The 22041-nt window shown below is 52.3% G+C and overlaps 9 protein-coding genes across 9 annotated transcripts; 4 read left to right on the top strand and 5 right to left on the bottom strand.

The window, feature by feature from the left end:
- Positions 1 to 187: 187 nt before the first annotated feature.
- On the bottom strand, positions 188 to 4367 carry CC77DRAFT_1033191 (hypothetical protein; the record flags this gene model as incomplete). The annotated part of the gene is made up of 3 exons (XM_018526782.1): positions 188 to 2173; positions 2204 to 3971; positions 4159 to 4367. The coding sequence occupies 3 exons, from the start codon at positions 4365 to 4367 to the stop codon at positions 188 to 190; spliced, it is 3963 nt and encodes a 1320-aa protein (XP_018383291.1).
- A 473-nt stretch (positions 4368 to 4840) lies between these two features.
- CC77DRAFT_1011105 (heavy metal tolerance protein precursor) lies at positions 4841 to 7825 on the top strand (the record flags this gene model as incomplete). The annotated part of the gene is made up of 3 exons (XM_018523686.1): positions 4841 to 5263; positions 5321 to 6450; positions 6496 to 7825. The coding sequence occupies 3 exons, from the start codon at positions 4841 to 4843 to the stop codon at positions 7823 to 7825; spliced, it is 2883 nt and encodes a 960-aa protein (XP_018383290.1).
- Positions 7826 to 8432: 607 nt separating this feature from the next.
- Positions 8433 to 9888, bottom strand: CC77DRAFT_968321 (26S proteasome-like protein regulatory subunit). The gene is made up of 3 exons (XM_018535769.1): positions 9513 to 9888; positions 8904 to 9439; positions 8433 to 8851 (listed from the first exon to the last, which is right to left on the bottom strand). Exons 1-3 carry the CDS (start codon positions 9830 to 9832, stop codon positions 8703 to 8705), a joined length of 1005 nt encoding a protein of 334 aa, XP_018383289.1. The 5' UTR covers positions 9833 to 9888; the 3' UTR covers positions 8433 to 8702.
- Positions 9889 to 10101: 213 nt separating this feature from the next.
- CC77DRAFT_1052243 (hypothetical protein) lies at positions 10102 to 12428 on the top strand. The gene is made up of 2 exons (XM_018527694.1): positions 10102 to 10474; positions 10527 to 12428. The coding sequence occupies exons 1-2, from the start codon at positions 10268 to 10270 to the stop codon at positions 12165 to 12167; spliced, it is 1848 nt and encodes a 615-aa protein (XP_018383288.1). The 5' UTR covers positions 10102 to 10267; the 3' UTR covers positions 12168 to 12428.
- A 45-nt stretch (positions 12429 to 12473) lies between these two features.
- CC77DRAFT_1063857 (hypothetical protein) lies at positions 12474 to 12995 on the bottom strand (the record flags this gene model as incomplete). The annotated part of the gene is made up of 1 exon (XM_018528670.1): positions 12474 to 12995. The coding sequence occupies one exon, from the start codon at positions 12993 to 12995 to the stop codon at positions 12474 to 12476; it is 522 nt and encodes a 173-aa protein (XP_018383287.1).
- Positions 12996 to 13170: 175 nt separating this feature from the next.
- Positions 13171 to 14573, bottom strand: CC77DRAFT_1042439 (peptidase C14). Its single transcript, XM_018527270.1, has 2 exons — positions 13495 to 14573; positions 13171 to 13438 (listed from the first exon to the last, which is right to left on the bottom strand). Exons 1-2 carry the CDS (start codon positions 14344 to 14346, stop codon positions 13331 to 13333), a joined length of 960 nt encoding a protein of 319 aa, XP_018383286.1. The 5' UTR covers positions 14347 to 14573; the 3' UTR covers positions 13171 to 13330.
- Positions 14574 to 14594: 21 nt separating this feature from the next.
- On the top strand, positions 14595 to 15983 carry CC77DRAFT_239345 (DNase I-like protein). The gene has a single exon (XM_018530808.1). The coding sequence runs from the start codon at positions 14744 to 14746 to the stop codon at positions 15914 to 15916; it is 1173 nt and encodes a 390-aa protein (XP_018383285.1). The 5' UTR covers positions 14595 to 14743; the 3' UTR covers positions 15917 to 15983.
- CC77DRAFT_239352 (polyamine oxidase) lies at positions 15984 to 18069 on the bottom strand. Its single transcript, XM_018530809.1, has 5 exons — positions 17819 to 18069; positions 17741 to 17771; positions 17152 to 17613; positions 17017 to 17095; positions 15984 to 16964 (listed from the first exon to the last, which is right to left on the bottom strand). Exons 1-5 carry the CDS (start codon positions 17938 to 17940, stop codon positions 16051 to 16053), a joined length of 1608 nt encoding a protein of 535 aa, XP_018383284.1. The 5' UTR covers positions 17941 to 18069; the 3' UTR covers positions 15984 to 16050.
- A 712-nt stretch (positions 18070 to 18781) lies between these two features.
- CC77DRAFT_994400 (hypothetical protein) lies at positions 18782 to 21127 on the top strand. Its single transcript, XM_018536445.1, has 3 exons — positions 18782 to 19598; positions 19664 to 20634; positions 20682 to 21127. The coding sequence occupies exons 1-3, from the start codon at positions 19088 to 19090 to the stop codon at positions 20763 to 20765; spliced, it is 1566 nt and encodes a 521-aa protein (XP_018383283.1). The 5' UTR covers positions 18782 to 19087; the 3' UTR covers positions 20766 to 21127.
- The last annotated feature ends 914 nt before the right edge of the window (positions 21128 to 22041 follow it).

Below are 22041 nucleotides of genomic sequence, written 5' to 3'. Positions count from 1 at the left end.
ATGCAGAATTTGATGTGTGGTGATGTCAGACCGGACTCTGCGGGTCGGACGTAGATAGTAAGTGGATGAGTGTGCACAGTGGATGGTAGTCGTCGGGCCGATTCACAGTGGTCGAGAATTGTCGCGGGCCGGAAAGTGTCGCACTGCGGATGTCGCACTGTATAGGGACGACTGCGACGTTCCTCATTCATCGACGAGTCGGTGTTGTGGTCCCAGAATTCGGCTGCTGTTGATCTGGAATAGTATCAAGAGCAGCATTCCGAACCGCGGACACGGCTTTACTCTCCCCCACCTTCCAATCGTCACCTTTGCGCACGATCTTCGATCGGTCCTTCTCTGCTTTCTTGAGTAGCATTTCCTGAATCTTTGTGTCGCGGCGTTTGCCTTGGACACAGTCGCAAAGACAGCCCTCGGTCGGACAGGCACCGTCTGATAGTACCGGGTCAGCAAACCATGTTGATAGACAATTTGAATGCCCTCCATGTCCACAAAGTGGGCACCACGTCCAGAGTGTAGCTGCAGGCGGCGACCAATTGGCGGTAGTGGTCGGCGAGGGACCATCCGCGACCTGATCGTCATCATGGTCTGGATGCGACATGAGGGACGATCGTTGTCTTTTATGTCCTTTATCCTTGAAGGCCGAGCGCGACTTCGCCTTCGATTTCTTCTTTGCAGTGATCGATTCGAAAGCCGGGTATTTGGCCCAGCAAACCGGGCAGGGTGCCTGCATTCGCTTGCATGATTCGCATCGCATCTTGTCTCTAGGGTTGTTGATCGGTGACTTGCAGCTTAGGCACAGTAGGCCAACTTGTGTTTCTTTCAGCGCTTGCTCGTAGACGGCAGGATATGTCGGATACGCTAATCGACGGAGGGTAGCGGCGGAATTGAATAGCGACAAGGATTGTAGCTGCGCATGGTAGGTGTGGAGGATGGACTCTGCTTGGTAGGGATTGATACCAGTAGCTATCAGTTGGCTCAATTGCGTCGAGAGTATGGCTTTTGCTTGTGCTTGAGTTAGACCTAAGGAGACAAAGGTATCACTGAAGGCGTTCAAGACGTCTCCCACATGAACATCTGGAGTATCAGTGGGGCCGTGAGTTTGTGGTAACAATGGGGCTAGAAGCAAAAGGAGAATCGAACTGAACTGTGCATCCGAAGCATCCGTATGGTAATCGAGAAGATGATTCAGCAGTCCAATGACGGAATAGGGGAAACCGACTTCGGCATCAACGTGCACAGCCTGAAAGTCAGACACCAGTAATCCTTCCTCGGCTGCTGGGTCGAGAATCGGAGGCGCACCCCCAGACACATGTGGTAATGGAGCGGGTGGCTTAGGGACATACGGCGATCTCAAGTCCTCGAATACATCAGGCACAATGGTTCCGCTTGCCTCCATTTCAGCGTTGAATTCGAACGATGACGAGGAGATACTCGTGAGCGCTTCGGAATCAGAACTGTCGTGACGGAGCAGTTGGTTATTTCGTCGCAGATGTTCCATATCGCGAACAGCTCTTTCTCCACTGTCAAACCCATCCGCCGAACTTGGTGGATATGTCTGGTTTGCATGAGCGATACTTTTGCCAATAGGCACTGTTGTTGGAGAAATCGAGATACTCTTGCCTAACTCTCGATCTCCAGTGTTCCTTGGCTTTCCAAAGCTGGAGTGTTCCTGCACAGCTTGCCAGTCATCTGACAAGGACTGCTCTTGGCCTACTTGTGAATTGGTACTAGCGAAGGAGCTTGGCATGGAATTGCCCCTCTGAGAATCCGAGGACGCAGAGAACATGGTAAAGCTTTCACCAGAATCATGTCGCTCTAGTGGGGGAGGCACGTTCATGTTAGCGCCATGTGCGCTGTTCGGCGCGAGACTCAATGGGATTCGGGGCGATGCGCGGTAGCTGCCGACCAAAGCACGGCGTTCGTCAATGTCGTCTCCCGAGTGGTACCATTGTGGTCCACTGAACGTTCTTTGCGACGGTGCGAGTGTTTTGTTCGCGTCGACAGGTGGTCCAGTAACAGCGGGCGGAAGCTGATCAATGTCCTCCTGATCAATATCGAGCAAGTCTGGTCTATGAGTGTTGTTGACAGCTTGGTTCATAACTGGACGAGCAAGAGGGGTTGCGAGATTGGACGTGCTCTCTCGCATCGATGGCGATCGGGACGGTGATGCCGGCTTCTCTAGCGTACCCAAGATAGCTCGCACTGCAGGATTTGGGGGGATCGTCAAGCGCTTTTCGTGTGGCTCCATGTGCTCAGAGGAGATTTGGTGCATCTTCTCAGACGGTCGGAGCGCTGTGTTCTGCGATTGTAGCCTTCTTCGCTGTCTGTGTGACTCGGCACGTCGTCGTGTCGCCACAGCAATGGACGTACCAACGAGTCGCCATGCCTGCGCGAGCCTATAGAAGGCTGCCCGCTGTGCGTACTCGGCGTTCTGCTCAAAGATCCTCTCCAGCCGGAGGAAGGAATCCAAGTCAGGTGGATCGGAAAGAGGTATGGTCTTATACTTCTGTGCGAGATACTCGAAGATCTGAGGGTTGGCCACGCCTGGCAATATGCCTCGTATTGCGACCTGATTCGGTCTGAATGACTCGCTATAGGCGACCATAGAATCACTGAGAAACATGACTTTGGGTGCAATGTCAGAGGGCGGGGTACTGCTAAACGATTTGGTTGACCTGTTACTGGCGGTGCGACCATGATGCCGCTTCATTGACGACATCAGGAAGCTGTCATCTAGGCTATCGTCCGCTGAGCTTCTAAGACTCCCTTTCTCAGGGCTATGGCGGCGTCTTGCACGTGGATCACCAAGGTACGTATCGTCGGGATATGCCAAGCCTGTAGAAGACGGCTGCCGAGACCTCTTCTGGGCAACAGCGGCGACTTCTCCACTTGGCGATACTGCAAGAGCCTGCAGGTTGCGCCGATCTACGGTCTTTGGGGCGTGATGGACGTCGTTTTGCTGGAAAATGCCCTCCTTCCCCACAGTCCACAGGGTGTCACGCGAGTGCCAAAGCATATCGGAGGGAGCACTAGGAAACTTATTAATCTCCCGAAATGGCAGGAACGGTCGACGGAAGTCCCACACATGGATGACGGAGTGTTCGCGATCATAAGACGTGGCGAGCTGTGTGCACTGGTAAACGCCCTTTTCGTGGTACTCATCGGACCAGTACGGTGGTCTCCAGCGCGCTTGGTAGACTGGGAACGGTGTGTGCAGGACGTAAGCAGCTTTCTGGCGGCGGCCAGTGATGGAGAAGTCCCAGACCTTGACCGTTCGATCGACGCCAGCACTGATTAGATGCTTGCCGTCTGGATGCCAGTCGATGGAAGTGCAGATGCGCTGGTCGTGAGCCGTAATTTTCTGCTTAGGACCCTTGTTATGGCGGAAATCCCATCGCTGGATGGTTCCGTTATCAGTACCGAAAGCGAATTCTACAGCGTCAGTAGGTGACCACTGAACATCACGAATGCCACCGTTCATGCCAGCATAGTGGTCTCGACTGCGACAGACGGTGACGTCTCTGCGCATGTCGCGTAGGTCCCACAGGCGAACGGTGTTGTCGTGGCTCGCAGACAGCAGCAGATGGCCCTGATGAGGGTTGAAAGCCAGCTTGTGTACCTGACGCGTATGCTCGTGCAGTCTGGTGAGCTCGACGCTTGCGCGGTTCAGGTCGTACAGTATGACTTTGCCATTGGCAGCGGCAGTTGCGATATGCGAGCTGAACTGGCCGTGGGACCATTTTACGTCGTGTATGCCCAAGCCCTCGCGCTGGCGGGCATGCGAGTCGGCATAGTGGAGGACAGCAGCACGCAGGTTGGTCTCGTCGACGATCTTGGCATCTTGCACGCGAACAGTTTTTAGAATTTCCTTGCCGGCGAGAACGGCATGGGTACGTTCACGGTTGATGTCGAGGGCAGAGATGTCGAGGCCTGTCTTGTGGCTTGCATCTTGGGAATAGCCTGTGCGGATGCTGCAGAGCCAGAGTTTAGCAGGAGGAGGTGGGCATCAATGGGTAAGAGCGACGGGGCAAACATCAACAACAGAGTGCAGAGACAAAGCATCATGGTGAGAGGGGCAACCAATCAGAGGGGCGGCAATCGGAGCTACTACTGTACAGGGCATGCGCGTACTCGAGGTAAGTGAGAGTGAAGACGTACCCGGCAAGCTTCGGCACTAGAGGGTTCGGAGGGCCGCCATCTGGGCCATGGGCATGCACACTGGGTGGGCGGGATCCATAGGCAGTGGTCAAGGGCTGCGCAACGAAGCGTTCAAAGTACGAGCGCGACTTTTGCTTGGGCAGTGGCAATGGCGGCGCCGGTGGTATCTTGGGCGACGAGACGGCTGACGTGCGACGGTTTTCAGTCATCTGAGCAGCTCGCTAGGCCGGGGCGTGGCAGCATGGAGCTGTCGCTGCTGCTGCTGAAAGACGTGACTTGGTAGCGACACGCCTCGGTGCGGTGCAGACGGTCAAGAGCTCAGGAAGCGTGTAAGTGTAGCAGCAGTGGTAGTGTGACGAGCTGCAGGCTGCTGCAGGACCGACGCTGATGGTGCACGACTCGCCCGGCGTCCCTGGGAGCATGCAGGCCGGGGTTATCGCGAGGTCTGGATGAAATCCATCATCGGCGCGCACGGACAGGCCTAATGCCTGCTGCATGTGCGCCACAAGTCTACTCGTGCTAGCTCTCTCTCGCCCATGGCACCGTCTCAGCGAGCAACATGTCACCGCGTTTCTCTTCCATAACCTCCATCTCCTCCTTCCTATCCTCGTCCCCCACCCGTCTCTGCCACCCGTGAGTCCTCGCATCAGGGCCTCACATTCCCGTGGAGAGAAGCTCCATCATGGCCGGTCCGCTGCTCCAGGGCGACCTCTCCGCCGCCCACAGCGACCACGACCACGAGAGATGGACCTATGCCGGCCCTGTGCGCAAAGCCATCGCCGTCCTGCAATATGCCTATCCCATCGTTATGCTCGTCTTCTTTCTGGCTGCCTTCACCGTTCGCAGCATTGCCGCTTCTAAATCTAATTCTAATATCGCCAAACCTACCACAACCGGCCCTGGGGGAAAGCCGCTTCCTGCCACCGATCCTACCCGCAACTTCGTCAAGAAGCTGGTCCACGATGATGTCACGCACACCCAGAAGCGCGTCTTTGAATGGGTCTCGCTGGCCACGGCCTTCACCTTTGTCGGCAACTCGGTCGTAGTCATTGCCCACGCTCTGGCCGAGACGCAGGAGCACTGGTGGGCTGGCAAGTCCGTCGTGGTAGGTAGCAAGCAACAACAAGCACACCCGCGTTCCACCATGTGCTAACTTGTTCAGATTTACCTCGTCGGCGCCTTCTTCGTCTACTGTCTCTTCCTCATCTCCCTCCTCGATTCCAAGCCATCTCCGACCGAGGCGCATCTGGCAACATGGAGTCTGGCAACAGTCCTAGAAATAGTCCTCGTCGCCCTCTCGTTTGCCGTTTATACGCACCCTCACAAGGAGCCCACCGCAGGCCCACCGGCCAAGCGACTACGATTTGGAATGACCCAGTGGGAGTCCGCCGAGGTCGCCATGGACCTACTTCGCATCCTACTGCTCCTCGCACTCATCACCTTCTACGTACTGTTCGTCGTAGTGCCACAGCGCAAATCCCAGCGAGAGTCCGGAAGTCCATCTGAAAACACTTCCCTGCTAGGTAGCGCCGATCAAAACGGTCATGCGGAGAACGGTCACGCGAACGGCTCATATGGCTCAGTCCACCCCGTCGGTGGCAAACATCAGCACACCGAGGGTGCACCGCCCGCCTGGAGCAGGCCTACTGGCGCACCTGCGCGCAGTTGGTGGGAATATATCAAAGGCTATCACGTCTTCTTCCCTTACCTCTGGCCTTCCAAGGATCGCAAGCTGCAGCTCGTAGTCATCGCGTGTTTCTTGCTCGTCCTAGCGCAGCGCGCCGTCAACGTTGTCGTGCCAGATCTCACAGGTGAGATTGTGGACCGCCTCAAGGACCCTTCGAGAGGAAATCCATGGACTGCCATTATGCTCTACATTGGCTTTCGCTTTCTGCAGGGTAGCAATGGTCTACTCGGTGCGGCGCGATCTGCATTGTGGATTCCTGTTTCGCAGTATTCGTATCGCGAACTGTCAGTTGCGGCATTTGAGCACGTGCATAGTCTTAGTCTTGACTTCCACCTCGGCAAAAAGACTGGCGAGGTCCTATCCGCCCTAGGAAAGGGCAGTTCCATCAACACGTTCCTCGAGCAGGTGACCTTTTCAGTGGTGCCCATGCTCATTGATTTGGCCGTTGCCATTGCCTATTTCCTCGTCAGATTCGATGCTTACTACGCCCTGGTTATTGCCATCATCACCTTCTGGTACATCTATCTGACCATTCGCATGGCGCAGTGGCGCGCTGAGATCCGTCGAGAAATGGTCAATGCCGATAGAGAAGAAGATGCAGTCAAGTAAGTGATCATCTGTAGGTTTCACCATCTAGCTAACCTTTGCAGGAACGACTCCATGGTTTCATATGAGACGGTCAAGTATTTCAACGCCGAAGCGTACGAATTCAACCGCTACCGTGAAGCTGTTAGGAAGTATCAGAACGCTGAGTACAAGGTCATGTTATCGCTGAACATCATGAACATCACACAGAACATGGTTTTCATGATCGGACTACTCGTCACATGCTTCATTGCAGCATACCAAGTTGCGGCCGGAATTCTCGAGGTCGGCAGATTTGTGTCGCTTCTCACGTATATGAGCCAACTGCAAAGCCCTCTCAACTTCTTTGGTACCTTTTACCGGATGATCCAGTCTGCCATGATCAACTCTGAGCGCATGCTTGAGCTGTTCAAAGAGCAGCCCACCGTGGTCGACAAGGAGGATGCCCAACCTTTGGCCTCGTGTGAGGGTAATCTTCGCTTCCAGGATGTACACTTTGCCTACGATCAGCGCAAGCCAGCGCTGACAGGCCTCGACTTTTACTGCGAGCCAGGCACGACTACTGCTTTTGTTGGTGAATCCGGTGGAGGTAAATCGACCGTCTTCCGTCTACTCTACCGATTCTACAACACCATGTCTGGTAGCATCCAGGTTGATGGACATGATGTTGAAGATCTTACCATCGACTCGGTGCGCAGCCACATTGGCGTTGTGCCTCAAGACACTGTGCTCTTCAATGAGACACTCATGTATAATCTCAAGTATGCAAACCCAGAGGCAACCGACGAACAGGTGCACGAGGCGTGTAGAGCTGCCAGCATCCACGACAAGATTATGACGTTCCCGGACAAGTATGAGACCAAGGTTGGTGATCGCGGCCTGCGACTTTCCGGAGGTGAGAAGCAGCGTGTCGCTATTGCCCGCACGATTCTGAAGAACCCTCGTATCATCATGCTTGACGAAGCTACTGCCGCTCTCGACACCGAGACGGAGCAACACATCCAGGAAGCATTCACGACACTGGCCAAGGGCCGCACTATGCTCATCATCGCTCATCGTCTTAGTACCATCACCCATGCTGACCAGATTCTCGTCTTGCATAAGGGCAAGGTTCAGGAGCGGGGAACGCATGAAGAGCTGCTTGATCGCAACGGCCACTACGCCGCCATGTGGAAGAAGCAAATCCGCGCTCAGAGAGCCGCTGAGCAAGCTCAGTACCTTAAAGACAAGGCTGATAGACTGCGCCGGGAGTCCAAGGATGGAACCATTGGCTTCGAAGACGGAAGCAGCAGCCACTCAAGTTCTGATGACGAGAATGCGAAGAAGATTCGCTCTATAAGTCAGAACGCGTCGAATCAAGAGGAAACGTCAGGTAAACCGCATGGCCATCCTTAGTCTGGCAGGCCGTTGTTTTTCTGAGTTTAGTTGCTGCTTGAAAGCAACCCTCATTCACCATAGCAATTTTGCAGGAACTATCCGGACGTAAAGATGGCCAGTTTTCGGTCACTAGAGCACTCTTTTATGAGTTGCGCTGTTGCAACTACCTTCGGACCCGGACTAGTCACCTACCTACCACACTCCTTCTAAAACCGAAGCCCTAAACCTCCGTCCAATCCAAAAATCGCTTTTGTATTTCCCTGGAACCACCTTTCCACTTTTCGTACCGGAGTTGACTGAGAAAGAGATCGTAATAATTGGCTGTTTCTGTATTGTCACAATATACGCATGGATGATGGGAATGAAGTGTTAGTTGGGTAAGGATGGGGCGGTGATTTGTTGTTTTATACCAAAGAAAGGACGTGGGTCATGGACGGATTACACAAACAAAGCAACCCTCAAGGGTTTTCGCGACGACAGGGCGCATTGTCGTGTCGCGGTGGCGTATGAGAAATGATTTTACGGATAGCGTGGGCTGATGTTGCGTTTTTGTCCATTTTTTTTATCATGCACCTAAAAAATATTATACGTGACATAGAGGTATCGAAAATGTACATGTTTGAATCAAGATTGCTGACCTCGACTTGTCCCTGGTGCTACATCATGGCTCTGACATGATTGACCATCCAACACGAGATCTTTGTGTTGGTACCTGCCTCGTGAGCATTCAATTCTGGATCACTCAAAGATAGGCTTCACCACGGATAGGGGCTGTTTGTGTAATATCGTTGTCTCATACTCTATGCATTACTGTATCGTATGTCTGCTTTGAGCGCAAATTTAGTTAGCTGCTCATGCCAGTCTAGAGGGCTCGTCCGAGCTGTGGTATGTGATGCTACTCCTCCATCTCCACGTCGTCACCACTAGACGCGTTGCCGTTTTGCCGTGAGTTGGACTTGGGTACTGAGGCTTCCTTGTCGATCATCTGCCGTGAGACGGAGACGATGTTGTCTTCGATCAGCTGCTGGCCGACGTCCGAGATGTCTGTGATGGGTTGTTAGCATTGTCTTGGCGTAATCTGTATATCTGAACATACGCTTCTTTGGATCGACCTTTCCGACGTATCGTGTCTTCAATTGATCCTTGGTCAACTCGGTTTCCTCCTTGACACGCTTCTCGTAACCGTCTGCCAGAGTGACGAGCTTCTGCAGCTTGTCGGTATTCCGCTCGCCCTCACCCTTGAAGTCGTCCATGAGCAAGGCCTCTGTCCATACATGCTTGTGAAGGTTCATCAGCATGTTCTCCTCCAACGCAGTCTTTCTGTAGTTGATGCCGATAGAGTAGTAGTGGCGGTTCAGGCCATGGATAAGCGCCTGGATCGATGGCTTGTTGAGGTGGCCAACGTTGGAGGTGGTCTGGCGGGGCTCGTGGCCCATCATGAGAGCCTGGGGGTTGATGAGGCGGAAAGCATCGATGACGACTTTGCCCTTGACCGACTGGATGGGGTCAACGACGACGGCGACGGCGCGAGGTGTGAGCTGCTCGAATGACTGCTGTGTGTTGATATCGACCGATGACAGCCAGCAGCCGAAACCAGGATGTGAGTGGTACCAGCCGACGACGGTCTCTTGCCTGTGTTTGTCAGCACTGGATGTCTGTAATGGGAGCGGTGGCGGCTTCAAGAGTCCAACCGGTAGAGACACACCTTCCTGTTTGTCTCAACATGTCCATCATTTTGGTTTGGAAGACGGGGTCTACAGCCTCGACAGAGACACCGGTTCCTGACTGCGGCATAGCGAAGACATCCACCACCCGTACTGTGTAATCATCCACAAACTCGCCCAGCATCAGACCCATGACTTCCATGGGCACACCGGCCCGACCGTGTCGCAGCATCTTGAGCAGTGCCAGCGATGAGATGTAGACAGTTTCCGAGTTGTCGATCAGGTTGGTGTCGCCTTGGGGTCCTCCCATACCGCCCATGCCACCTTGGGCGGCGGCAAGCATTCTGGTTAACCGATCCATGGTGATGTATTGGCGATGGCGCTGTAGGTTTTGCGAGTGCGGTGTTTGGAGAGTAGTCGAGGGTGTTGGTGGGTTGGGCGGAGCAAGTGTTTGGGTAGGCGGCGGCGATGATGAAGCTGTTGATGCTCGAGCTCTCTCACGTAACTGCGCGACTGCCAGATGCGGCGATTCGGTTATTCCGGAACCGGGGCTAAGCAGGGGTGCCCTGTCGCAGCTCGATCCATGGATGCTCAATGGCGCGCGAGGGTCTTTGTTAGAGCTCCCGCCATCTCTCCTACAGACCCCTCCACCTTTCCTTGATCGCTGACACTCGAGCACTGCGTATATCTGAACTCACCCTTCTCTGCTACCTCCCGTCCAAAATCATCTTCACCTCTCAAAGCATCATCACCACAATCCCCCACAGTCGCATAGCTGTGCGCAGCCGACAAAGATATGGCTACCACCGACATGGCGCCCACGACGGGCTCCGCTTCTTTGAACAACGGCGTCGCGTCGCAACCAAAAAAGGTCGCCTACTTCTACGACTCCGACGTCGGCAACTATGCCTATGTAGCAGGACATCCCATGAAGCCCCACCGCATACGCATGGCGCATAGCTTGATCATGAACTATGGCCTGTACACCAAGATGGAGATTTACGTAGGCAGAACCCTGATTGAGGCCCGCGTGCATCTCTGCTAACACACAGCAGCGCGCAAAACCAGCCTCCAAATACGAAATGACGCAATTCCATACAGATGAATACATAGAGTTTTTGCACAAAGTCACACCCGACAACATGGAAAGCTTCACGCGCGAACAGAGCAAGTACAATGTTGGTGACGACTGCCCAGTCTTTGATGGTCTTTTTGAGTTCTGCGGCATCAGTGCCGGTGGAACTATGGAGGGTGCTGCACGCTTGAACCGAGGAAAGTGCGATGTCGCTGTCAACTGGGCCGGAGGACTGCATCACGCAAAGAAGAGCGAGGCTAGTGGTTTCTGCTATGTCAACGACATCGTCTTGGGCATCATCGAGCTACTCAGATACAAGCAGCGCGTGCTGTACATTGATATTGACGTTCACCACGGTGACGGTGTCGAGGAAGCTTTTTACACGACCGATCGCGTCATGACAGTCTCTTTCCACAAGTACGGCGAGTACTTCCCAGGTACCGGCGAACTACGCGACATTGGTGTCGGCAGCGGCAAAAACTACTCGGTCAACTTCCCTCTTCGCGACGGCATCACCGACGACACATACCGCAACATCTTCGAGCCCGTCATCGAGGCTGTTATGACATACTATGGGCCAGAGGCTATCGTCTTGCAGTGCGGTGGTGACAGTCTTTCGGGTGACAGACTTGGCTGCTTCAACTTGAGCATGGACGGCCACGCCAACTGTGTCAAGTACGTCAAGAGCTTTGGTGTCCCAGTTATCGTACTTGGAGGTGGTGGCTACACCATGAGAAACGTAGCGCGAACCTGGGCCTACGAAACAGGAGAGCTCGTCTCGACCAAAATGTCCAAGCAGCTGCCTTTCAACGACTATTACGAATATTTCGCTCCCGACTACGAACTGGACGTCCGACCGTCAAACATGGAAAACGCAAACTCTCACGACTACCTGCATAAGATTAAATCAGCCGTCATCGAGAACATCCGAAGAACCGGAAGGCCGTCAGTTGAAGCTTTTACCACTATACCCGATGTACCCACGTCGCTGCTACGCGCGGCTGACTCAGACGCTGAAGATGAAGACGATGACATTGATGCCGATGAAAACAAGGACGTACGAATGACACAGCGACAGCGCGACAAGCAGGTAGAGCACGATGGCGAGCTATACGACGCAAGCGATGACGAGGATTACAAAAACAGTCTTGGAGTGCGTGCTCAACCTGGTACCAAGAAGAAGCGGAACATCACCGACTTCCCTAATCCCAACGCTGCTCCGGCGGACGATCTGGACGGCATGGAAGAGATCAATGGTGAAAGCGCCGTATCAACACGCCAAGCATCCGCAGCCGCCAAGTCGCGCACGCAAACTCCCGCTACTGGCGAGCAAGAAGCAGACGATGACGGTGACATTGACATGGATGCACCGCCCGCTGTACCTGCTCCTGCTGATAACCCGAACCAGTCTCAGTCGCCCACAGGAGGTGTCGTGACCCCACCTGAATCCCCACCCACCGCACCGACAGCGATGGCACCCACATCTGCCCCGACGGCAGATGTCGAGATGGAAGACAATGCAGACAAGGAAGAAATTGCTGCAGCTAAGGAAGAGGGTGAAACAGAACGCGATTCTGAGAACGTCAAGGGCGAAGTCCGGACCGAGGTTGCAAAAGATTAGCCACTTCATCGCGGTGTTTTAGTGCATTTGGGAGGCGTTTGTTCTTCAGTCGCACTGTTCTTGGGTAAACTCTTTCTGACGGGTAGCGGGCAGGTGTTTTGGTGTGATGGGAAATGGCTTGAGTCGCTCTAGCTAAGGATACCTTTTGGATTTTCTTTTCTGTTATTTTGATGCAAAGTTCTCGTCATCCGTCTACCATTTCAAGCTCCACTGGCTAGAAAGATTATGGACAACTAAGCAACAATCAACTTTACATCCCAAAGTCCTCTCCATTCCTTTCTGCCCTCTGCCTTGCTTCTTAGCATCTCAACAATAATCTTCCCAAGCCACGACATCCCACACAGGCTTGTTTCCCACTTTCTTCTCCCTTTCTTTGCCTTTCCTGCTCACTTCACATGCACCCACCATATCCTCGTCGCCATCTAACAAACCTCCGATAATACGCTCAGCAATAGCACATAAGTTAGTGACTAGGCATTTCCGATGACCCAAGGTACCGATTGTTCGAATCAGCACACGGATGCGCGGCCTGGACGATGTTGATGCAGATGCAGATGCAGGTGCAGACGACGAGGCGGTCTCGTGGACGACTAAAGCAATCTTGTGTGCCATAGCTACTCCTCCTCCAGGGCTGACAACCGGTACGTCGACGATGGGTACGTTGACGATGAGGGGATTGATGTGGGGATTGTTGAGGTAGTAGCGTGAGAGGAAGGCAAGGTGCTTGGCTGTCTCGTTCATGATATCTTTAGAGATGTCGTGCTGGGCCAATTGGAGATTGAGCTCTGAGAAGATGCGCATACGGACCGGGTCGATGGGTTGAACCATCTTTGAAATTTGGTATTGTTTTAGGACGATCAGATGGGAGGGTGACTAAAGTGACGTTATAGACAACGGGGAGGCTTTATTGGAAGGTTGCGTGTTCCTTTTCAGCCCTATGTTATTGCCATGCTGTAGAGACTGGCAAACTGTGTCGTTGTTTTGAAAGAACTGACCGATGCATGCGTGATACAAGCTACGTCAATTGCCAAGTTTGCTACAAGAAGGCCTCGATCTATGTTCAAGACACTCAATTGGAAAACTGCTTGTTCGAGCCCTGGAGTTTCCTCTATAGTTGATTGTCTACGTGCGCAGAATCATTGTCTGATGATTGTATTCTGAGATCAAAGCACCAAAGCCATCTCATCCAGATCAATATCCAATCCCGAACTCAACTGCGGAATCTGTTTGTAGTCACTTTCATCCAACGTCCTCCTTATGAACTTGAGTGTCTGTGTGCCAGTCAGTCAAACCATGATCGGTCAAAAACATTGTGTTTAATACTCACCTCAGCATAACTTGGGCTTTGATCGCTCTTCATCATTTCCAAGAATGCCCATGTCATTGCACCTGTCGGCTCTCCTTCGATGCGCGCATCCGCACTCGTTTGATCGTCTCTACAGCCAGAGAACATTGTCACCATCTTCCGTTCGCTCCCATACTGTCCCGCAAATTCTCCGCTTTCCAGGCCTTCCTCCTCTTCTTCCCCGAAATGTTTCAGGCCCTTAAAGAAGGTGCTAGCACCTGCAAGCAACTCCTTCGCCTCGCCGACTTTACTATAGGAGAAGCCACCGGAGATGATATCGCGAGCTTCGTCGGCGAGCCTAAGCCCAGCTTTCAGGTTGTCCATCAGATTAATCTGGCCGTCGCTATCGGAGCGATAGACATAAGGTAGTTCGAGTGCGCTACCAGAGTGACAACAGTCCATGACGACGAAGAGAGTGCAGTCACGGGCCATATAGGTAACAAGATGCTCATGGAGAATGGTACTGGAGATCTGACCCCGCTGTTCGAAATCCACAGGAACGATCGAAGCATCCATACCCGTGGTCCTATTGCCATCTACATCTGCAATTTGTCCGCCGTGGCCTGAATAATGCAGAAATAGCGTGCAACCAGGTTCAGAGACGAGCCAATCCATGGCTGCGAGAAGGTTGTGGCCTGTAGGGAAGTAGGGTGAGTCGTATGGCACTTCAGGACGATCAGTCAAGATGACACGGTCTTTGTGTGAGTTAGTGTAGCCGCGGTAGGAAAGGAATTCAGCCATGTTGTCTACATCGGAATGGCAGCCCTTCAGTTCGTGGCTACTGCCAACATAGTTGATGCCGATGAGGAGACTCTTCTTGCGTCTGTAGGACATGTTGGGCTGAGATATGATAGTTGAAGGTAAGAGTTGAATTGAAGGATCGAGGGTAAGATTGACGATAGGAGTGGCTGAAAAGTGGCGGAGGTTTGTAGCGTGCTGTCAAGTTGGAGGGGTAGTGAATGATGTGGCTGATCACTGTCCAATCAATCCTAGCAGGCCGACGCGTCGCTCCGCCCACGTGCATGCGCGATTGTCGGGTACAATCGCGTACAATGGAACATGCCTGCATTTTGCTTAAGTCTGAAGGCTTTGGGCTTGCATTTGTGCGTCTTTAGCCCGGTGCGGACAGGCCAGAGAATATGACGTCACTCACCAGCACGAGGACTATTCTATACTGTGTTCTCGAACGTCGATAGCTGTGGTATATACCGCGCGCCGCTACTACTCCACTATGAACCGCAATATCAGTCCACCGCCTGCGAAACGACGCAAAACCGGCTCAGATACGGCGACGGCTTCCCAGCAAACAGTGCCTGCAAACACCCCTGCACCTCTTCCACCACACAACGCAAACTCCCTACGTATCTTTTCCTGGAACATTAATGGTATCCTTCCGTTCTTACAAAAGCCCATAACATCCTTTTTCGAACCCACCAAAGCTATAGGCACCACGGATGGGTCCCCAAAACACGCATTATTACCAGCGTCCTTGAGGGCGTTTCTACAACGACACCAATGGCCATCAATACTCTTCCTGCAAGAAGTAAAAATCGCATCTGCGGACGAGCGGACCCAGAATTTTGTCAGGGCAGCCCTGAAATCTTATCTGCCAACAGAATTAGCATATGCCGATGAACGTGGCCCGTTGTATGATGCATACTTCACGCTCCCAAGCGACAGATTTAACGCGCGCGGACCCAAAGGTAATGGCAAGATATACGGTGTATGCAGTATCGTCCGTCACGATCTCATGGGTACTTATCATATCGCCATGCGAACAGTAGATTGGGATAAAGAAGGACGCATCCACATTGTAGAAGTCAGCTCGAGGACCAGTGAAGCGAAACTAGCAATTTTCAACATCTACGCAGTAAACGGAACTGATAACGCCTATTTTGATCCCTCAACAGGCGCCAGAATAGGCACGCGGCATGACAGGAAACGCAAATTTCATATTCTGCTAATGCGAGAATGCAAGGAGCTGGAGGCACAAGGATGGGATGTGTTGTTGGCAGGCGATATGAATGTTGCCCTTGATGAGCGAGATGGACATCCCAATTTACGTATCTTCGCACAGGCACACGTTATCAATCGAGCGGACTTTCATGCTAAGCTGCTGAATGGTAATGGGAAGGACAAGAATGATGGCTTTGGTGGTGTTGATGTTTGGAGAAAGATGCACGAAGAAGAGCGACGGTATACGTATTTTTCGCGAGGCCGGAAATGGGGAAGTAGTTGTGATAGAGTGGACTACTTTATCGCTGGGAGAAAGGCGTGGGAGAAGGGATGTGTCAAGGCTTGTGGAGTAATGGACAGCGAAAAAGAGATGGGGCCAAGTGATCATGTGCCAATTTGGGCGGACTTTGAACTGAAAACGGAAGACGAGAAGGAAGAAAAGCGATAAGAAAGAAGTACGAAGCTGCTAGCGTCTCGGATTCTTGATTGATGACTCCAAAAGTCAATATACGCCTGACGTGTAGCAAAACGATTCCAAAAGCGCCATGTCTCACGCGGCCGCGTTTGCTTCCAGCCACCCATCTACTCTGCCTCCCCAGTATCGGCAACAAAGAACGGACTCGTCCCCATTCCGTTAAATGCATTGACCTCCCACAACTCAGTGGTTCCATGCAAGACCTCGTAGCGGTTGTACGATCCACATCCACTCCCACGATTGACACACTCTGTAGTAATCTGCCCCGCAATACGTTCTCCCACCTCTTGGCCCTCAAACCACGCGCCGTGAAGAAAGCCAAAGTATTCCGCACTCATTGCTTCGCCAGCAAAGTATAGTCTGCCTAGATTTGCGCGAAGATTTTGATGCATCTCGAGCGTGGTGCCGGCAGGCCAGTTGGAGTAGGATCCGTAAGACCATGGCGTTTGCGACCAACGCGGGTAGGTGAAGGCAATCGGTTCTGGGATAGTGGTATTGGGAAACATCTTACGGAGAACGGCCATGCCTTCGGCCTTTGTGGTCTCGTCGTCTTGTGCCTCGATGCGATAAGACTGTTCGTCGACAAGTGTGGCAAAGATGATGTTGGAGTCTGGTAAGAAGCCTTCTGTTGATAAGCTCTGCCAAACAGTGTAGTATCCGCGTGTCGTTGGATCGGCGTACAGGAAAAACTGCTTGTCATCTGGCCAGAAGGTTTCGTTGAATTGGAAGAAGAGTTTGGTATATGTGCCGAATGAAAACGTGGCGATGGCGGATTGCTTCCACTCGGGGAGTTTAGGCTCGAATGTGATGGCGTCGTTTTGTAGCACACCAAGTGAGACGGTAGAGATGGCGTAGTCAGCCTCTACGCATGAGCCGTCCGAGGTGGTGATGTGTACTCCAGTATCTGAGTAGGTGATATTTGAGACGACAGTGTTGAGAAGGAGGCGTGGATCGTTGGGCTTTAGGAATTTGGACGCTTGATGCTTGAGCCACGTATTGAAACCGCGTTGGTCGGTACAGACTGTCGAAAGTTTGAGTTAGTCTAGATCGTTTTCCACAATTCAATTTCATACAGTTACTAATCTCTGAGAAAGCGTAGTAAGTCAGGTTGTATCCTGTGATACCATAAACGAAGCTCGACTCCTCTGGTGTCTATGAGCGGACCTATCAGCATGTATAAGGGATGTTTGCTCTCGGATAATTCTTACTTGGGCAGTCTCCCAGTCCCAGAGATAGTACTCGACAGCCTTGCGTGCAGGGTCGCCCTTCGGTCTCCATCCGCTTTGCCACAGGCCGGCGCGAAAACTTCTGTCTTGCAAGTTTTCTGATAGTATAGTACCAGCGCTTTGTTCGAAGATACTCCAGTACTCCTCAAACTCATCTAGTATATCCGTGTAATCTACAGCACCCGTCTCATTATAGGTCGCGATGGAGAAGGCGTCAGAATTGGGACTAGAAAGATTGACTTGTTTCGAGAAAGTCCAGACAGGGTTTTCTGGGCCGTCGACGGTATCTTCACCTAATCCGGAAATCCAATTCGCGCCTAGCTCGACGGTGTAAGGGTTGCCGCTGGGATCAGAGCCAAATTTGGTGTTTCGCATGCGGCCACCAATGTGATCTTGATACTCCAGAATCAGGAAGTCAGTGACGGACTGGTTGGCAAGTGCTTGCTAAAAATCGTTAGTATATGGATAAAGAAGCATGTCTAAAGTAATTGTGGGACGGGCCGATCCATCCGGCCGCTGTTCAGTCTTGCCGGCGTCTCCCTCTGTAGAACAAATGTTCATGTAGACTTACTGCGGCTGTGATACCAGCAACCCCGCCACCTCTACACACGGTCAGCCAATTGGACTCTACTGTCTAAATAGAACATACATGATGGCGACAGTGGTCTTCCTGCACGTGCTGTTGTTGTCTCGCCCAAGAGTCGCAGACGTAGCAAAAGTTAGTCTTGGCGCAAGACCAGCGGTCATGAGTAACGCTCTTGCCAGCTTCATGGTGGATAAACTCCGAAGAATGGTTCGGATGAATGTAAAGCTTGTTCAAGACTGACGCACCCCGGCAGGTACTTATTGCTTCATCCGATAGTGCTTGCTAGGGTACATATTTCAAGTGTAGTCCTGTCTGGTTTAGCCTCCGTTACCTTCCCCCGCATTAGTTCCACAGGAAGAACCGGGGATGGTAATTGTACTCGAGGTACAGTAGTACCGGCGAGTTGCATCTTGCGGATGTCGATGATTCGATGTTGATGCGTCACTAAGCAGATACGGACCTGCCTAATAGAGTCATAGCCTGAGGGAAAACACAGTAGGGCAGTGGTATACCAAATGCTAAACGCAGGAACGGAGAGGACCAATCTGCAGCTGGATGGAAAGAGCATGGTGTGCAAGGTCGGGCAAGCGCCGAAGCAAGCCAGATGATTGGTAAACGCCGAAGATGATAAGAGCGCCGCGTGTACTTGCTGGATGCGTAAGGTGACGTCGCCATGGGTCGTCTGTGCTCGTCGGCGACACCGCAGTGCTTTTGCCGTGGTGCAAGATGAAGTTGTAGCTCCGTCAGAGATAACGCGTCGTTGCAGCATTGACGCGCTGATGTTAGCTCGGCAAGGCTGGACCCGAAGTTGCACCGCGTGAACTGGAGGAAGCTATGGCTTCGGAGGGTTGCGATGGTACCACCACCATCACTACGCGTGTCTGTTGCGCATGCGCGAACCCTCGGTTATAACTCAAAGATGGTGAGCAAGTTGAGCTGGTCTAATTACGTGAGGGCTCCAAGACACGGGAAAGGCGCAAGTTTTTTTCGGGACGGCACGATAGCGGGGTTCTTGATCATGTCCCCCTTCGCTCTTCGCTCCCATTGACACTCAATTCACCTCTTCATACCCAATTCTCATTTCCTAGAACGCGTCGTTGTCTCCTTACAAGTACGGTAATATAGCCAGGATGCATCCGAGTAGCAGAAAGCCCGATCAAGGTAACGTCAGATAGCACAGCGCATGAGACCGGTGTTCGCTCGTCAACGTCTTTGTTGGCGGCGATCTGAGATATACGGTCTGAACTTGATCAGGTTAAAGCCTGCGAAAGGACTCATGCTTTGCTTCCCTCGCTCCGAGGCTGCTACTAATGGCTGTAGGTCGCCGACGTCATGGAACCCAACACGAACCCGCCTAATGACAAGAAATCTGTATTTGCGCCGCATGCGAGCAACGAGCTCCGACCGCCTGTCAGCGCACGCGATACTGAGAATGAAGACCTGGCACAAAAGAGCAAGTGGCAGGACATGTGGAAGTCCTTTGAGAGACAGCTTGTCGCGTACAACCTTGAGGCGCGCGGCATAGAACGCGTCGAGCCAGAGGAGCGACAGGACTTGCGTCTGCTTGGCTACTCCCAAGTGGCCATAATGTGGTTCAGCGTCAATCTTGCGGCGAACAACATCACGCTGGGCATGCTCGGTCCTGCTGTCTTTGCCCTTGGTTTCCTCGATGCTTGTTTGCTCGGCGTTTTCGGCGCATTCGTTGGCTGTCTAGTGGTGGCTTACATCGCGACGTTTGGCCCAAAGGGTGGGAATCGGACTATGATCTTCTCACGATACGTCACGGGCTGGTGGCCATCCAAGGTCGTTGTCTTGCTCAACATCATCGTCCTGCTCGGCTACGGTAAGACATGTCCCTGTACCAGCTGCATGTGAGACATGTATTGACTTGGTACACGCACCTTTTAGGCATGATCGACTGTGTAGTCGCCGGACAGATTCTTTCCGCTGTCTCGGACAACTCCATGTCCGTCGTAGTCGGCATCATTATTGTAGCCATCATCGCGTGGGCTATCACTACCTTTGGCTACCAGATCTTTCACTATTATGAGCGCTGGGCTTGGCTACCGCAGCTGATTGTGCTCTGCATCCTAGCTGGCCTTGCTGGTCCGCAGTTTAATATTTCCTCTGAGTCTCACGGAGATGAAAACCCAGACACTATCATTGGCAATCGCATCAGCTTCTTCGGCTTGACGCTCGCCGCAGCTATCACATACGGTGGCGGAGCAGCCGACTACTTCGTCTACTACCCGGAACACGCATCGTCATTCAAAATATTTGGCATGACCATGCTAGGTCTAATGTGCAGTTTCACCTTCGCCTTCATCTTGGGTATCGGCCTCGCATGCGGTATGCTGACCAACACGGACTGGGAAGCAGCGTACGGAATATCGCAAGGCGCTCTCATAGTCGAAGCGTACAAACCGCTAGGCGCGTTCGGTTCCTTCTGCGGCGTGGTGGTTGCCTTGGGTCTTGTCGCCAACCTCATTGTCCCTACATACTCTTCCGGGATTGATGCGCAGATACTGGGACGTTATGCGGGTGCTGTACCAAGAGTGATCTGGAATACCGTTGGTGTAGTCATCTATACAGTCTGCGCATTAGCCGGACGCGCACATCTTGCTGAGATTTTCACCAACTTTCTAGCTCTCATGGGCTATTGGGTCTCTGTCTGGATCGCGGTTATCCTGGAAGAGCACTTGGTCTTCTGTCGCAAGACCGGCTTCAACTGGCAAGTCTGGAATCAGAAGAAAAAGCTACCACTCGGTATCGCCGCTTTTACAGCGTTCGTTATTGGTTGGATCGGCGCAATCATGTGTATGGCTCAGGTTTGGTACATTGGACCAATCGCTAAACAGGTTGGAACTTACGGAGCCGATGTAAGTAAAAGCTGAAACCTTGAGCTATTTGTAACTAACGTGATCAGATGGGCAACTTTGTCGGTTTCGCGTGGGCTGCAATTGTCTATCCTCCTTTGAGAGCATGGGAATTGAAGCGATTTGGCCGGTGATCAAGAAGATTCCTGAACACCCTATGAACATCACTGCCATCAGGACAACATGCTTGAACCTCATACGCACCTGATGGCCCTCCGGAATCGTTGCTGCGCAAGTCAAATATGTCAATCTCTCGTCATTCGTTCGTACCATTTCCGATCTGTGATGCGATTGATGGTCAGAGTAGATCTCAAATACTGGCCACAAGTTCAGGGTTCAAGCATGTGCAGATCGTAAGTTTGGCTCTGAGGTTGTGTCTGAAATACAACCGTTCAAATCATCGAGCTATCGCAGTGATTCATTTCAGTTCTCACGTCCACAATCTTTCACTTCTCATACTATCAAGTCATGTTCATAGATTAATCATGCTCTCGTCTTGTCGTGGTCAAAACAGCCATATGTGATGCTTTTCAGTCTGAGTTTCCGCTTGGTGCATGGTCTATACAAGGATGCGTAGGATAATCTGCTACTAACGACGATGCTACCGTTGGCTTCTCACTGGACTTACATGATGTCGTCGTCGAAGCCGCCTTCATTCCATCTATAGCTGCCGTCCAGTATACCTTATTGACAACACCGGAAAGAGCTAATGAAGGTGCTGGGAAGTAGCGTTGACGGAATTAGAGATTATGCAGTCACGATACGTTCGTTTGAAGGACACGGTTGTACAGTGAACCGCGCTTGAGAAGAATATGAAGAAGAGGGAGCCTATTGGAGGATCAAACTAAACTCGGAGTGATGAACCAAAGGAAGACTGATACCCAGGCATGACCCCAGGAAGCCATCAGCACGAAGAACAAGTTTACCAAGCATGCGGTCGGATCTTTATGGAGAAACCTCAACTTGGAGTATACCATGCGTGTCCTTTGTAAGTCGTACTTGACTTTCATGTAGCCTGGAGGTATGCGAGGTAGTTCGAGCCAACGCGCTAACAAGACAAAACAGCTCGTATACTCTAGGGCATGCTCTGCCCATGCGAACGACTTCCCGAGCTACCTACATCTCCATCTACCATCTACCATTCTGAATCTCATTATTTCACCCATCATCTGTTGTATGCTCCTGCATGGACTTCACCTTCCAGTATCTAGGTTCGCTCAACGGTATGTTGTTGCCGCGCGTCCACCGCTCCTGCCCCCAAGAGTTGATCCCACGTTTGGCGCTACGGTGACTGCGATTTCTCTCACCTCAACCGGGCACAATCATAAAAGCTGTCCACTCACAAGGTCGTCTCTTTTCCTCCTTCGTGACACGACCATGATTCACGATCTCATCGACCTTGACGGTGAC

The sequence above is a fragment of the Alternaria alternata genome (assembly GCF_001642055.1).
Source record: "Alternaria alternata strain SRC1lrK2f unplaced genomic scaffold CC77scaffold_17, whole genome shotgun sequence".
Classification (NCBI taxonomy): Eukaryota; Fungi; Ascomycota; class Dothideomycetes; order Pleosporales; family Pleosporaceae; genus Alternaria; species Alternaria alternata.
The sequence above is the reverse complement of the archived record's forward strand: the minus strand, read 5'-3'. Positions and strand labels throughout refer to the sequence as shown.